At 43.7% G+C, this 16,663-nt stretch overlaps 1 protein-coding gene across 8 annotated transcripts in view; it reads right to left on the reverse strand.

Moving 5' to 3' along the window:
- The window catches only part of TRAK1 (trafficking kinesin protein 1), a 128,381-nt gene that overhangs the window by 28,509 nt on the left and 83,209 nt on the right, over positions 1 to 16,663 (reverse strand). For all 8 annotated transcript variants that reach the window (XM_057431500.1, XM_057431498.1, XM_057431502.1 and 5 more), the window contains 2 exons: positions 7,536 to 7,612; positions 3,874 to 3,990 (listed from right to left, as the gene is read on the reverse strand). In XM_057431500.1, the coding sequence (XP_057287483.1) occupies positions 3,874 to 3,990; positions 7,536 to 7,586 (168 nt within the window). In that variant the 5' untranslated portion in view covers positions 7,587 to 7,612. The remainder of the gene's footprint in view (positions 1 to 3,873; positions 3,991 to 7,535; positions 7,613 to 16,663) is intronic.

Raw genomic sequence — 16,663 nt, forward strand, 5'->3', positions numbered from 1 at the left:
TGCTCTAAGGTCTACCCGGAGCCTTCTCCTCTCCAGGCTGAAAAAGCCTTGCTGTCTCTGCCTGTCTTCCAAGTAGCATGTGTGAGTCCCATACGTACTACAGGTATGTATCAAAAAGGCACAGACCACCAAACTGGGCAGTTAAGATACCCTGTAATTGTAAGCTCTGCAAACATAAATCTTGGTTCATTTATATTGCAGTTCTCCAAGGGTTAAGAGCCAAATTACACAGTAGCACATACAGCCACTTCACAGCTGCAATTTAAGGCTGCAGTGGCAAGAGATTAATTTTTATTTGCCTTGCCTAGCTATAAATAGCAGAACTGATCAGATAGATTCCCTTCCACTTGCACTGCAAGACTTGCGCCTCAGTTTTCGCTTCCCAGCACACAAACTGCAGAGTACATTTGGCTTTATTAGACTTCTGGGTTTTTCTGAATTGAAGGCATATTTATATATAACTTGTAGTTATTACTGGAAAAAAACAACCCAACAAACAAAATATCAATAAAATAGATTCAAGCTGCATTTTCATCAGACAGAAAGCAGACTCAATGCAATAAAGCACTTCAACTGTGCAGAAATTTAAGCAAACAAGGTCATTTACTTTCCTAAGGGTAATTCTGCACAATCGGACGTGCTAAGGCACCAAGTCCATCTGACACATGGGTTCTAAAATGTAAGGGGAAAAAAAAAATCCCAATCAACCATATTCTAGAAAACTACGAAACAAAATCCAGGCGTTAATTCTGGGAAGTTCACTTTCCCCATTGCGGGAAGGGCTAAAATGCTGAGCTAAAAATAACAACTTACTTCTCTCCAGCACATTATGGCTCAGCCTATGTAAGTAACAAGGATTCAGATACTGTCAGTGGGTGGGCATTAGATACCTCCAGCTTTTGCTACACTTTATGAATTAAAAAGATTGAGGATACTACTATTGAGGATACTATACAAAAGATTGAGGATACTCAAAAAGATTGAGGATACAAAAGACTGAGGATACTATTTACAGAGCATTCTGAAGGAGGATTAACAGCCAGAAAGGATGACCTTTTAATGCAAAAGGACCAAAAGCGATGGTGTCCTGGGTTCAGCAGTAGCAGTCATTTTTCTCCTTCTTAGTAGCTGGTGCAGTGCTGTGGTTTTGACTTTCAGCCTGGGAACAGCGCTGATAACACCGATGGTTTTGTTGTTGCTCAGTAATGCTTACCCTGTTCTCAGTCTCATGCTCTGCCAGTGAGGAGGGGCACGAGAAGCCGGGAGGAAGCAGAGCCAGGACCCCTGACCCAAACTAACCAAAGGGGTATTCCATACCACAGCACGTCATGCCCAGTATAGAAACTGGGGGGGAGTTACTCAGAAGGCCCAGATCACTGCTCCGGTCAGGCTGGGTATCGGTTGGTGGGTGGTGAGCGGCTGTATTCTCTCCCCTTGTTATTTCCCTTACCATTATTATTACTGGTGGTAGCAGCAGTGGTTTGTGTTATACCTTAGTTACTGGACTGCTCTTATCTCAGCCTGTGGGAGTTACATTCTTTCCATTCTCCTCCCCATCCCTCTGGGAGCAGGGTGGGGAAAAGGGGGGCAGTGAGCGAGTGGCTATGCAGTTCCAAGTTACCAGCTGGGCCTAAGCCACAGCAAATGGGCACAAACTGAAACACAGGAGGTTCCTCCTAAGTATCAGGTAAACCTTCCTTATTTCGAGGGTGACCAAGCACTGGCACAGGTGCCACAGGTTGTGGAGTTTTCATCCCTGGAGTTACTCAAACTCTGCCTGGATATGGTCCTGGGCAACCAGCTGTAGGTGGCCCTGCTTGAGCAGGGGGGTCGGTCCAGATAACCTCCAGAAGTCACTTCCAACATCAACCATGCTGTGAAATTTCCCCCCTGCCCCAACCAACAAAACCTTGCAGTAACCTCCAGCAACACAATCCTCTAACATAGCACTTTGTGGTGTTTGACCCCGATCAGCAACTAAACACCCCACAGTTGAGCAGGTATTCTGCTCCACAATCCCCATAGGATGGAGGACAGAATCAGCAGCACAAAAGCAAGAAAAACTCATGGGCTGAGATAAAGGCAGTTTAAAATGCAAAGCAAAGTAAGGAATTGATTCACAGTTTTCTATCAGCAGGCAGATGTTCAGGCACCTCCTGGAAAGCTGGGCCTTGGCACAATGCATTGTTACTTGTTAATGCCGTAATTGTGAATGTCCCAGCTTTTTCCTTCTTTCCCTCCTATCCAAAGGGATATTCTATACCCTGTGCTCAGCTGTGATCAGCTGAGCTGTGCCCCCTGACAACATCTTGCACAGAAATAGCTATACCTATCTTAGAGAGACTTTAAGGAAGAAAAGCATCCTCCCACAGAGCACAGTAGTTTAGAGACATGGGATCTAGCTCACAAGAACAATCCTTATCAAATCACCAACCCATTTCAAGAGTCCAGATGACTGTTTTCCTGACTGACAGCAGGTAAACGCTTGAAAGTGTTCACGTAAAACGAAGACACCCAGTTACACAGTATGTAAATAACACACATACAAGTGCCAAGCCAAAGAGCATTTCTCTTTCCAACGTTACCTTCTACTCTAATAGACCAAACACAATGTTCTCTTTTTTAAGCCACCATTCCAGACTCTAACTCAGCTTTTCCTCTTCTCCCACTTTACAGAGAACAAAATCAAACCTCGGCTTTAAAATCAGCTATCACCAAAACACAAACTCTGGTATGTGACTTAAAACTAGAATGACAGGCACAGAGGCCTGTATTACCCAGGTGTTACAACAGGTTTGAGGTGGTGTTATTTGGGGATTGACACTGTGTTTGAAGTGCTTTTTAGCTTCAGAAACACATGAGAGTCTGCAGAAGAAAAAGAAGCATAACCTGGGAAATTTAGAAAGATGAGAAACTAAAACCTTACTGACCTACTGCATTCCAAACACAGTTCACACTCTGACAGTTTACACTGCTTTGATACTGAGCTCTAATCCCAAAGGAGACATTAAACCTTAGGTAGCACCATCCCAGCAGAGGGACAGCTTGAGACTGGAGCTGCAGCATTCTTACTGAACATTATAACCCAGTAGCAAGTAGGCACCCTGTACCTGGCAACTACACTTGTGCTGCTGAAAAGGCAGACAATCATCTCTGTAACCAAGATTTACTATTAAGAAAGTTTTCTCAATACAATGCTTATGCTTTTAATGTATAGTTCTGAAACAGTAAGCAGAGACTAAAGCATGCACAGAGTGCACTGACCTTCTGTTCTCTAGTGCACTGCAGGAAAAGTCTCAGTTCCATCAGTTTTTACTGAAAACAACCACAGCTCCTTCCTAAACCTAAGCTGCACCCAACAATAAAACCCAACAGATAAAGTCAAGAATCTAATGCATTTTGTCCAGGTTTATGTTACTTTGACACAGGTACAGTTGGGTGGAGAAGGGATTCAAAGCAGCCCTGCGGAGAAGGACTTTGGGGTTTGGTTGATGAGAAACCAAACACGAGCCTTGCAGGGGAACAAGGACAAAACAAGTAGAAGAAAACAGTGGGTATAGTGACTCAAGAAAAAGAGCAGCTGCTTTCAGAGGACAATGAAGTCTGAGGCAGACCAGAATTCAATGGCTTGAGTTTTGTTTGCTGTTTTTTTTCCCCTCAGATCACCTGATTTGAGCCAACAGGTCAAGCAACTTTTTTGATCACAGTTCTAGAAGCGTACACACTGTAAAAGGGTGGCTGGCCAAACTGCTGTAACACAGCTTGACTTGCTATGGACAGGATGCTCATGAAAATTAAGCATGGATAAAGTGAAGCTAAAAGGAAAATCCCCACCATCACTGAAGACAGAGCCCCCAGACATAAAAATCTTACCTCTTCCCTGATGTGTTCTACTTGCTCCTCCAGGAATTCATTTCTTTCTGTCAGTGATTTATTCTTCTTTAACAGCGACTGGCCAATCCGAGCAGCTAATTCTAAGTCCCGTTCTTTCTGTGAAGTATTAAGAAAAGAAAGGCCATTTCAATGTAGGGAGGGTAAAATTGTCATAAAAGGCGAGGAACAAGTTCATGAACAATAAAAAGACTTCTTGCTTCTGTGAGGGTTTATTTGTTTGGTTTCCTGACAGTTTTTTCCCCTATTTCTGTCTGTGTTACACCCACATTATCCAGAAAAGACTGACTGGTACAGAGTCACCGAACCACACACACGAAAGCACAGCCCCAAGATGTACAGTAAAACAATGTAAGTGAAACTAGATCTGGTTTTGTTTGAGAAACTACTGATGGAAACTCTTCCATCGCCTTGCTGCACCATTGGCATAATGAATCACAGAGCTTCAGAGGTTATGTTTTAAAGAACTCAGCAGCACAGTAAGAACACCAAAGAACGCCAGCATTTCAAAGCATTCCTCAGTTTCCACTTGCTCCACCTTAAAACAGAAGGCAGAAAGGTGTGCAGGAGCAGAAGCCAATTCCACCACAAGGAAGGTTCAGCTTCCAGCTTCCTTGCGTACATCCATCCATCAGTGCTTTCATATAAAATCAAATTCTATCACTTTCCTTTTTGCAGATGCCCAAATCTACATGAGCTGTTCACTCTCATGCCATGCTTGGCTCCTTCTTCCCCTTCCTCCATGAGCGCAGAATTGGAACTAACCCATCAACACAGCTCACCACATATACCAATAAAAACTAGAAACTTACCCTGTTGATGCCATGTACCTACACGTGTCTCAGCTTCTGCAAAGCTGACACATGCGCTGGGAGAGGATGAGAAACTGCACAAAACTATGCCATTTATTAAGCATTTCTATTTGTAATTGCCACATTCCACTACTAGATATTTAAAATAGCACTACTTAAGGAAGAGTTTTCTCCCTGTCATTGCAAATACTACTTGGAGCTTATTTATTGCCCAGATGTCCTTAGAGATTTTATGACTAAAGGCTACCTTATGTCATGTATATATTAATGACAAAGCCCACAGCTACAGATCACATGGATTTGAAGTCAACGAACTGGAATAGAGAGGCTTTCATAGTGGAAAAAAAAAGGAAGGTACCTAATAATCAGTAAATAAAATGACAGGCTATCGATCACTGCTGTATCTATAAATAGCATTTTCCAAATGGTTTCTGAAGCCAGACTTACCTTTGCCATTGAAAGCTACTGGTATTATCCAGCTATAAAAATCTTGCGTGCAATCTTTCAGAACAATAGGTGCCACACAGTTACCAAAAAAAGAAAGCTTGGTTTACCTATCAGCCAACTTATTGTGCAGTAATTTGGCTCTTCGTAAATATGAAGTGGAAAAAAATACATTGTTGAGTCTACAGAGAAAGAGCTATCCAGCAGCAAGGTTTCCAAACTCAAATTTAAGAGCATTAAGTGATTTCCAGGCTCTTTAATTAACCTCCCTAGACTTCCTACACAGTTTTCTTAGCAATTCAGCTCTAAATCTCAGTTTGGGGTCAGGCCTCTTACAGTGATAACAAACTGGTTTATTACAGCAATGTGTAAAAAGCAATACTGAAGGCAGACACATTAACACTGTTATTAGGAAAGGATGAAATGGAGGTTCATGGAGGAATCTGCTGCTATTCTTACCACGTAACCAGCATCTGTCCCCTCCCTGGCTTAGTTTCAGGGCAAGAGGCACGGATTTTCAAAGTATCTGCACACCTCTTGTTTTGTGATCTTCTCTTTCCTATCTTCCCCCCCCAGAATGCTGCACCTTTTACCCTGCCAACGTTGTGATACAATCGTTTGAACTTGCCAACAAGGAAGACAGACAAGATGTAGCTTTGGGTTTTTTTTTCCTCATTTATGAAGGGAGCAGATGGAGGTACACCTTAAATTCTGCTAATGGATGTAATTCCAGCATTTGGAAAACAGAGAAAGCAGCTGTAAGCGCATGTCTGGCTAGGAACAGAGTGATTCAGTCAAAGATGACTAATAAAACAAATAAGAAGTATTTATCAAAGTTTCACCTATTACACACTCGCCCTTTTTTCCTTTGCTATCATCCAGATAGGGAGGCACACCAGAAGTTTTCAAACACTGGCTCAGAAAGTCCTTCTAGCATTGCTCCCCCAAGTGTGATTGCTGGATCTATAGATGTTTGGCTACATGGACTCAGTGGAAGAAGCAGTTTGGCAGAATGCTGCACCATTACTAGAAGGAGCCATGGAAACACATGCAAGTAAATCTCAGCCAAACAACACAAAGGGAACAGGACACAGACAGGTAACAGACTGCTACTACATGTTTATGGATTATTCCAGGATAAGCCTTTTGGGTAAGCAATCAGTTTTAACTGACATTTCACAGAGTTGTTTTAAGATTTTAGCTCAAAGCACAAAATGCAGGACTCCGTACTGCAATCAGATGTATGAAGCATAGGTAGGAGACGTGAGCATTCCCATACTTGTTTCCTTGCAGAATTAAAGAACAGACCATCCAATATATCTTGGCAAGACAAACACCCTTTCTGATAATGCTATTGCAATGAGCAAGCAAATAAACATGATGGATTAAATTAAATTTAGCCATGAATTACATTTCATCCCTGGCAATGCTCAAGGCCAGGCTGGATGGGGCTCAGAGCAACCTGGCCTAGTGGAAGGTATCCCTGCCTGTGGCAGGGGGTTGGAACTGGATGAGCTTTAAGGTCCCTTCCAACACAAACCAGTCTGGGATCCTATGAACCAATAAAACTGTAACAATTTTCACTTAAAAAATTCTTCATAAACATTATTTGGAAAAATTATTGCTCAGGTTTACTGCAGAAAAGCAGTTAATTTCAGTCAAACAATTTATCGTTATATTTACTGAACATAAGCATCATAGCTTGACAGTTGCTTTCTGACATTGCCTGAGTGCCAATGATTAAAGAATAACAATTTACCTAATACTGATATTAAAAAAAAACCCCATCCCAAATCTACCAAACACAAGGCAAAGAAGAAAAGGCTTGGAAACCAATGGGGTATGAGGTATTTTCTGATTTTGTGTCCAGGCACTTCTCTGGAAAGGCATTATCTGAGATAATAATTATAAACACAAGACTACCTGTGAAGCAATCACAGAATCAACCAGGCTGCAAAAGACCTTTAAGATCAAGTCCAATCATTCCCCAGCACTGCCAAGGTCACAGTTTGTGAACACTTCTGGGTATGGTGATTCCATCATTGCCCATAATACTATTAGCTTTATGTGCACCACACAAATATGTGACGTGTTAAGATGATCCCCTCGCTCCTCTTCCTTTATGGCAAGTATTTGGCCAAGAGCAAGTTAAATGGCCTCAAGAGGGAAAAATAAGCACAAGTAACGAGTCCATATGACTGAGGTCAAAAATGACCATTACTTAGAAAGAACCTTTCCTTTACTGATGAGATACTGTATGTACACCTAGAGCACTTATTCCTCGTCACTGGAGGACAGTCTACCAACAGTCTTTAGCAGTGGTATCATGTCATTTCTGTCCTACTTTCTCATAATGTGAATGGGTCTTTCAAGAGATTCAATACTTACCTCTTCAAGAAGACGTGTGACAGCATCTATATCATTGTATGTTTTAGTCATCTGGCCCACTCTTTCAGCGCATAAAACTGTGAGGAGAGAAAATAAAACATTCATCATAATGACAACACTTTTAGGGGGAAAATATCCCTGTAACATCCCTTTGGGTTTGCTAAGTTTTCATCTTAAAACTACTTACGTCAACTCTTGGGTAAGTGTATCAAAAGCAATAGAAAAAAACCCAACCTACCCTCAAAAACTAATCAAAGCCTCAAGTTAAAGAGAGTTTAACTCTTCTCTTTTGCAATGAGCTTTTGTCAGTGACAGAGCAAGCTTAAAATGGTAAAACTTTCTTCTCTGAAGAGGAAAGCCTTGAGTTTATAACAAGTGAAACCAGGTATTAAGGCACGATTGGATTCTATCATGTCACCTACTCATTGTATTACGTGCAGTAGAATTACTTGATAAAAAGACAGCTCCAATAAAGATACTGGGTTGTTAAGATGATAAGAAATGGGTTCTGTGATATGAGACTGCAAAGTAAACACAAAATGCATGCAGAATAATAAATGGTTCTTATAATACCCAGACCACACCACAGTGGCTGTAGTGTCCCTAATAAACATATTTAGGCTGGATGAGATGATCAATCACTAAGAGGGAGCCAGTTTTGTTAGACTGCAGAAAGTATGCAGAAGTTCAGTCTACCACCATCGGTGATCCTTTAAGAAGCTACACTGTCGTATCTAAAAGTCTGCAAGTTGTCTAAAAATCCACCAATATCCAGAGGAAACAACAGCACTTGCTGCTCTGCCCTCACATTCACTTTATTTTCAGCTATACCTGTTCCTCAAACCCGGTAATTCTGGGGAAAAGGGACTGTTAATGAAGTTCAGTTGATCATATGGACAAGAGGTAATCAGGCTGCTGTAACACTAATTGTTCTTCAGGGGATTTACCTTGACAATGTCAGCTAAAGCTCACTTAGACAAATGAGCTCATGCTGCTCTAGTGTGCATTAAGGCCAGGAGAGACAGATAAGGCCTAACAAGATTTAACTGGGGGTTGAAGGGGGAGTGTGTTGCGTACAGTGACATTATGAGAAGACCGTCTGTCACACCAAGGAAACAACACTGCCCAATTTATAAATGTACAATTTATGCCCAATATATAAAGATACAATAAATATTTATACATAGTTGATCACAACGTAAAGGACATCAATAATCGATCAAACGCAACAGTACTTAGCTGGTGAAATGTTGGAGGGTTCTTTCCCGTACATAAATACCAGATTGTTGCTTAAACTACAGCAAGAAGTACAGTCTGCTTCTATTTATTTTCCCCTTTCTGAAATTCTATTTTTGAGGATTAGATCCTAAGAACATTTACAGTATTTAGTGCCATAAATAGTGCCAGTGAACTCTAAAGCATGCCGTTAAATGTATGCAAGAGATAATTCCACTTATCCAAATAATTAAGCCTGAAAGTGGCAAGGGTAAAGGGTTTACACGTCAAAGTAGCAATCTGCAGTATATCACATTACACAGCCATATAAAGAACAACTATACCACTGCACAAACAAAAATACAGCGCATCTGTACTACAAGCTGTATTACTCTAAAGCGATCAGGATCCACAGAAAACTAAAGTAGCTGGCAGAGAACACAAACTGTAATAAACAAAGGGGTTAAACAGAAGCTTTCCATAAGCACTTCACATCAAGATGGATGGTGTCGCATCCAGCCGACTATTGACAATGAGAAAATTAACATCACCATAAACCCCTTGTTAAACATCACAAGTTCATAAGTCATGCCATAAAATACTTATCAGAAACCCTGACAACAGCAGGTTATTTTCCAAAACAACTGTCCACTAAATGGTTCCCTTAGTTACTACATTCCATCACTACTATAAAATAATGCTTGAGATTGTCGTTAGCAATCTCATTTTAACTCTGTATCTAGCGCTAGCAGTCGCTACTAATTGTGACTGTGGCAATCTCACACCACCCCAATTCAGGTGAATGTATAACCTTCATAACATAAGAGCTGATAAAAGGACAGTGCTTCCACAGAAAGAAGAAAGTCACTCCACTGGGAGAGTGATGATAAAGGTTGATTTGTATGGCCACTCACTTGGCTATTCCTTCAGAACTCGCCCTTTCATCTTTAACTCTGCAGGGTAATACCACAGCTTTATCACAACAGATGTATAAATAGCAAAGCAATAGCAACCTGGTCACCAACAGCTTTTATATCTCAAAAGTTCCATCAAATTCCTGTTGATCATTGCTAAAATGGAGTTCTCCATGTAGTACTCTGCCATGGTGTAAGGGTTTCAAAGGAGAAATCCCAGAATCCTCCAGGTTGGAAGGGCCCTCTATAGATCATCCACTCCAAACCCCTGCCAAGGCAAGGGCACCCAGAGCAGGTCACACAAGAAGGTGTCCAGGAGGGTTTGGGATGGCTCCAGAGAGGGAGACTCCACAACCTCCCTGTGCAGCCTGTTCAGTGCTCTGACACCCTCAGTGCAAAGAAGTTCTTCCTCATGTTGACGTGAAACCTGTGTGTTTCAGTTTATGGCCATCGCTCCCCGTCCTGTTGCTGGGTACCACTGGAAAGAGTCTGGTGCCATCCTCCTGGTACCCACTTTTGAGATGTTTATATGCATTGACGAGATCCCCTCTCAGTCTGTTCTTCCCTGGACTAACCAGGCCCAGCTCCCGCAATCTCTCTTCATAAGAGAGATGCTCCAGACCCCTGATCATCCTTGTGGCCTCTGCTGGACCCTCTCCAGTAGCTCCTCGTCTGTCTTGTGCTGAGAAGCCCAGAACTGCCCACGGTGCTCTGGATGGGGCCTCATCAGGGCAGGGCAGAGGAGGAGGATCACCTCCCTGGACCTGCTGCCACACTCCTCCCGATGCACCCCAGGGGTGTTCCTGTCCCTCCTGACCCAAGGGCACAAACTGCCAGCTCATGGTCAACTCATCATCCACCAACACTTCCAGGTCCTTCTCAGCTGAACTGCTCTCTAGTGGGTGAGCCCTCAACCTGTGCTGGTACCTGGGGCTCTTCTTCCCCACGGGCAGGACCCTACAATGGTATCTTATGCATCTTCTTCAATATCCAAGTGGAAACAAACTTTCATTCACCACATCAGGTTTTCCTCTTGGAAGGAGGACCAACTTGCAAAGAGGTGCTGCTCTCCATCCGTCAGAACCAGGGCTTGTGGGGAAGAGAAGGTGAAAAGCGACGGGAAAGAAAGCAATTGAAATGCATTAAAAACCCCTCAAATCTGCTAAGTATGTAGTCATTCAGCCTCCACAGATTACAAGGTAACATATGGCCAATGGCTAGCGCAGCGATTTTTATTCCCTTAGTGTTCAAAAAATACACAGGTGTAAAGACAAACTACTTTAAATAATCATTTTGAGCTCTGATCAGTGCATTATGGAGGGGAAAAAAATCCCCACAAACTTCCCATCTCTAATGGATTCTGCATAGTAGGTTTCTAGCCTGCTAGAGTCTCTGATGAGTACAACTGACACCACTGTAAAGACAAAACAAGAGCAAATGAAGGACAGAGCTCTGTAACACAAACCCTACAGTGCCAGTTTACTGACCTCCTTTTCTCACTCGCAAATCAGTAGTATTTTTGCTTGAGGTTGATAGGAAGCATAGTGTCTAAAGGCATAGAAATGTGCAAACATCAAATATATTCTGCACTTCTCAGTTTATTGAGAAGGATGTTAGACAAGAAAGAAAGAATACAGAAAAGTCTACATTGAGTGGAGGAACCAGATAATTCCAGAAACAGACTTGGAAAACGTGCTTTCCTACCTGCTTTGAAACTGATGCTACAGATTCAAAACAGGAAACAAAGAACAGAGAAAGCTCCTGACACATTATTTTCATAGCATCATTAAATACATGCTACAAGGGACAAACGTGCAGTTCCACGTATTTGTGGGTTTTGTGTTGGTTTGGTTTTAACAGCCAAAGACACAAATGACTAAATGCTACTCAGGTCAAGTATTTCTCCGTTTTAAAGTATCCAGCACCATCCTAAAACCCTCTAACAGCTTGCAAATGTACCCACATCCCCGTGCTTCCCAATGTAAGTATAGCTGAAAGGATGTACTCCGAGTTTATTTCTCATCATCTATTTATTGCAGCATCTGACTGGAAGCTTCTTTAAGTCTGAGAGCTCAGAACTGACTGATTCCCAAGCCGAAGATGCTCAAGGACCTTCCTGAATGGCTCCATGAAAGAGCCATCTAGCATGCTGCTTAGAGGAAAAGTGTGTTTTCAGGAACAGGAAACACCAAGGGAAGGAAAGGGAAGCAAGAATCCCACTACTGGGAGCTGCTGCAATCAGCCACCACCAACCAAACAGTGGATTCAGGTGGAAGAGAAAAAGAAAGCAGGAAAAATAACTCACAGGAGGCAGCAATCAACCCTGAGCCCCTGCTCCCTGCATCCCTCCTCTTCATTTTGAGACCTATCAATGAGCGACAAACTAAAGAACTACAAGAGAGCAGCCACGGCTGAAGAGGAAAGCCCAGCTCCCACTGCTCCTCTTCCCATCTATTTCCAGCTACTGGGAAACAGAAGGAGGTAAAGATGTTATGGTAAAGTTCCACTTTTGGGGCAGGTAATACTGATGTGTATAATGAGAGTGTCCAACGGGAAGGCCTTAGTGCATGGTCCCTACTATCAAAATTTATACCCTCAGAAAGTACATCAGGATAAGGGAACGCTGTTCATGGACCAGAGATCTCTGGCAACTCTAATACTGATGCTTCTTACCGGCAAGGTGGCAGCAGGGGTCATTGCTTTGTTTCGTAACAGCTCCCTACCCCAAGCCTTCAGCTATGGCAAGGCTATTATATTCCTGATCAGTCATGAAGCCCTGCCTCAGAAATAGCTTCTGTCTCCCTTCTGCTCTGCTTAGAACTCTGTTCAAACACTGAAGATACAATGGCAAGTGCATCACATCCTAAATGTGCACTGAGGTGTACGGAACACAGGAACACCGACTGACCAGCTGTGCTCCTCACTGCCAGCAAACCTTAGAGGCTCTGGCAGACTCAGACTGCTTACATTGGCTTCATTTCTGACAGGCTATTTCTGCAGGCTGAGGATAAAGCACTTGCTAAAATCACAGCTCCCATTCTAGAGCCGCTGATAGTTATGGTCTGGCACTGGTTACTGTGAACACTGCACTGACTCGAGCCAAGCACACGGGAATTCTCGAACTGTGCCATATTATGTACATCCCTTTCAAAGTACACCCAAAATGTCTGCTGGCTCTGGTTCTGACCCAGACTAGAAAGATTTTACATGTTTAAAGACAACCATGGTACCTTCTCCTCCTCTGAAGAGGAGGTTTTGACAGCCCTAGCTAAACTGGGGCGGAGATTTCAGGTCTGCTGCTGCTTGTCACAGCCCTGCCTGACAGCCCTAAGAGAACCTGAAGAGCTTCAAAATGTTAGGAGATTCCTGCCACTGGACCTTGAACAATGTGCTCCTGGGACTTGCTAGAAGACCAAATGTGAAGAGGACCAGCACCTCCTCCAGCCTCCCCCCTGCTCCCCAAGCACAGGAGCAGGCCAGCGCCTCTAGAAGGCAGCCCAGGAGCTCAGCGGGTGGCTCTGACCCTGCTTAGAGGACAAAGAGCGGTCAGAGCACGCCGACTGCTTCACAGCTGTCATGTCACACTGTGGGTGAGCTCCATGGAGGAGGCGGGAAGAACAGAATGTTGTGAGCAACACATACTCAGTCAGCAAGCACTGAGTTCAGCCTGGAGAAGAGAAGCTGCGTAGAGACCTCAGAGCAGCTTCCAGTGTCTGAAGGGGGCTACAAGGATGCAGGAGAGGGACTCTTCATCAGCAACTGCAGCGATAGGACAAGGGGTGATGGGTTCAGACTGAAACAGGGGAAGTTCAGGTTAGATCTAAGGAAGAAATTGTGAGGGTGCTGAGGCGCTGGCACAGGGTGCCCAGAGAAGCTGTGGCTGCCCCATCCCTGGCAGTGCTCAAGGCCAGGTTGGACACAGGGGCTTGGAGCAACCTGGTCTGGTGTGAGGTGTCCCTGCCCATGGCAGGGGTTGGAACTGGATGAGCTTTAAGGTCCTTTCCAAAACAAACCTTTCCATGACTCTATGGTTCTACAGAAAACAACCACCAGAAGTTCAACAGAAAATGCCAATAGATTTTTTTTTCTCTTTTTAATGTTACAGCCTGGGTTACTGTGATTACAATGGCACAGTTTGCAAATTAACCTTTTAATATTAAAGCACAGTTACTGACTCTTCTAGAAGATGATTTTATCTTGCCATTTAAGCTATGGCTTGAAGAGTGTCTGTTTGCTGCCCTTTTTCTCATACAGTATTCAAAGAGCTTAGTAAATCCAATACTAAGGCGTCAAATACAAACCTATGTTACCTCCTAATCTCAGGTTTGGGAAAAAAACTTGGCTTATTTCTTTTCTAAGGCTTATTCCTGAACACTCATCCATTTCAAAGTACTTCCTCTAAGCAGGCCATGAACTGCATTGGATTTTCTTGTGATGAATGAAGAACCAAGTTAAAGGAAACATCAACAAGAACATCACACAATTAGTCCTTCTGTTAGCAGAAACACAGATGGAATGTGGTAACTTGGAAAATACAGTCACAAAGGGAAACTAAGGAGACAAGAAAAAGCACCTGGAGAGAACTCGCCATCACCTTAATGCCAACACCATTTACTGACACAGCTCAGCATAGCTCTGCTGTTAAAAGCAAAGAAAAACTCTTTTTTTGATCACTAGCCATTGGATTACTGTCTTGACATTCTCTTCCATCCTTTTCTTGTCAACAAAAGGCCAGACTGCATCCTTGCAACTAATGAATGGGTGTAAAGCTTAAACCAGGATGTGGACTCTAAGTCTTTCCAAAATCCTAAAATGAAGTTACAACTGTCTGTCTCCCCCTCTTAAATACACCATCTTCCCCTATTGCAGCTCCCTGGGAGGGGGGGACTGGCTGTGCCAAAGCTTTCAAGAACTACCAGGCTCCATTTGCTCTGCTTTAGTGATTACAGATTCCGGAGACCTGTAAGGCCTCTACTCAATGTCTTAGTACGATAAAGCAGGTATTTTACATTTTCTCAAAGTCAGACCCCTGGAGAGTCTGAACTTGAGGTTTTAAGAGGGATCACAAGGGGGTTGTTTTTAATTAAGTTCTATTCTTGGCTTGCATTTACCTGTTATTTTAGATAAGGAAGACTCAATCTAATACATCAGTAAATTGAAATAGTAATGACTGGTTGCCACTTCAGGTCCTAAACAGGTAATAGTCTTTTCCTGTCCCACCTGCAAAAACAAGAATCAAAACACAGCCCAGTTTCAGAATTAGCTGACCCAACAAATCACTTCCCAAAGAAAACTTCAGGCTGCCCTTTCCCAGCTCAGGGGTTTTATCAGCAACGATCACGTACACATTATCAACAGATACCCCTGCACAAAGTTTCACTGCAGTCAGCTCAAAGTCCAGCTTATCAAGAGTGGACAATGGGCTGTTAGGCACATTTACAACTCCAAAGCAATGCACTGACTCTAGGACTGTCCTGCCTAGATCCTTATGAAGGTGTTTCCCATTCTTATCAAGAGAACCCATTCTGTCACACTGCCAAGAGTAAAGCTAGTTCTGTGATAGAGGCTCTAGAATCACAGACTCATAGAATGGTTTGGGTTGGAAGGGACCTTCAAAGCTCATCCAGTCCAGCCCCCTGCAATGAGCAGGGACATCTTCAACCAGATCAGGTTGCCCAGAACCACATCCAGCCTGGCCTGGGATGTCTCCAGGGATGGTTCATCCACCCCCTCTCTGGGCAACCTGTGCCAATGTTTTACCACCCTCACTGTACAGAATTTCCTCCTCACAACCAGCCTCAATCTCCCTCTTTTAATTTAAATCCATTACCCCTCATCCTGTTGCAACAGGCCCTGCTAAAAAGTCTCCTCGTCTTTCTTACAGGCCCTTTTTAAGCATTGAAAAGCTGCAATAAGGTCTCCCTGGAGCCTTCTCTTCTCCAGGCTGAAAAACCCCACTCCCTCAGCCTTTCCTCACAGCAGAGGTGCTCCATCTCTCTGAGCATTTCCGTGGCATTCCCCTTGACCCTCTCCAACAGCTCCATGTCTTTCCTGTACTGAGGACTCCAGAGCTGGACACAGGAGTGCAGGAAGGTCTCACCAGAGTAGAGTAGATGAAGACAATCACCTCCCTTGACCTGCTGGCCACACTGCTTTTGATGCGGCCATGGAGACAGCTGGCATTCTGCCCGTTCACATCCAGCCTTTCATCCACCAGTACCTTCAAGTCCTCCTCCTCTGGGCTGCTCTCAACCCCTTCATCCCCCAGCCTGTATCAATACTAGGGTTGCCTTGGCCCCTGCACTTGGCTATGTTGACCCTCAAGAAGTTCACATGTGCCCACTTCTCAATCTTGTCCAGGTCCCTCTGGATGGCATCATGCCCTTTGGTGCGTCCACTGCACCACTCAGGCTGGTGTCACCTGCAAACCTGCCAAGGGTGCCCTTGATCGCACTAGGTCATTGCTGAAGATATTAATCAGTACTGGTCCCAGCATGGACCCCTGAGGCACACCACTCATCACTGATCTCCATCCAGACGTTGAGCCATTGACCACTACTCTCTGGATGTGACCATCCAGCCACTTCCTTATTCACCAAACAGTCCACCCATCAAATCCATCTCTCTCTGGTTTAGAGAGCAGGATGTTAGAATCACAGAATTGTAGACTAGATTGGTTTGCAAAGGACCTTAAGACCATTCAGTTCCACCCCCCTGCCATGGACAGGGACACCTCACACTAAACCACATCGCCCAAAGCTCCACGATCTTCCCAGGCACAGAGGTGAGGCTGATGGGTCAGTACTTCCCAGGACGCTCCTTTCTACCCTTATAAAGAATGGGTGTGATATTGCACTTTAGTCCTGTTATAGAAACCAGTCTGAGCACAGTCACAGGACCTGAATGACCATGGAAATAACAGAGCAGTAGTGAGTACACATTCTGCATATGGAATGAGCTAAACAGTTGAAGACTCTTAATCACACAGTCTTTATTCCC

The sequence above is a fragment of the Pezoporus wallicus genome, unplaced genomic scaffold, assembly GCF_028554395.1.
Source record: "Pezoporus wallicus isolate ANWC-B61680 ecotype Strahan unplaced genomic scaffold, APGP_CSIRO_Pwel_v1 scaffold_11491, whole genome shotgun sequence".
NCBI lineage: Eukaryota > Metazoa > Chordata > Aves > Psittaciformes > Psittacidae > Pezoporus > Pezoporus wallicus.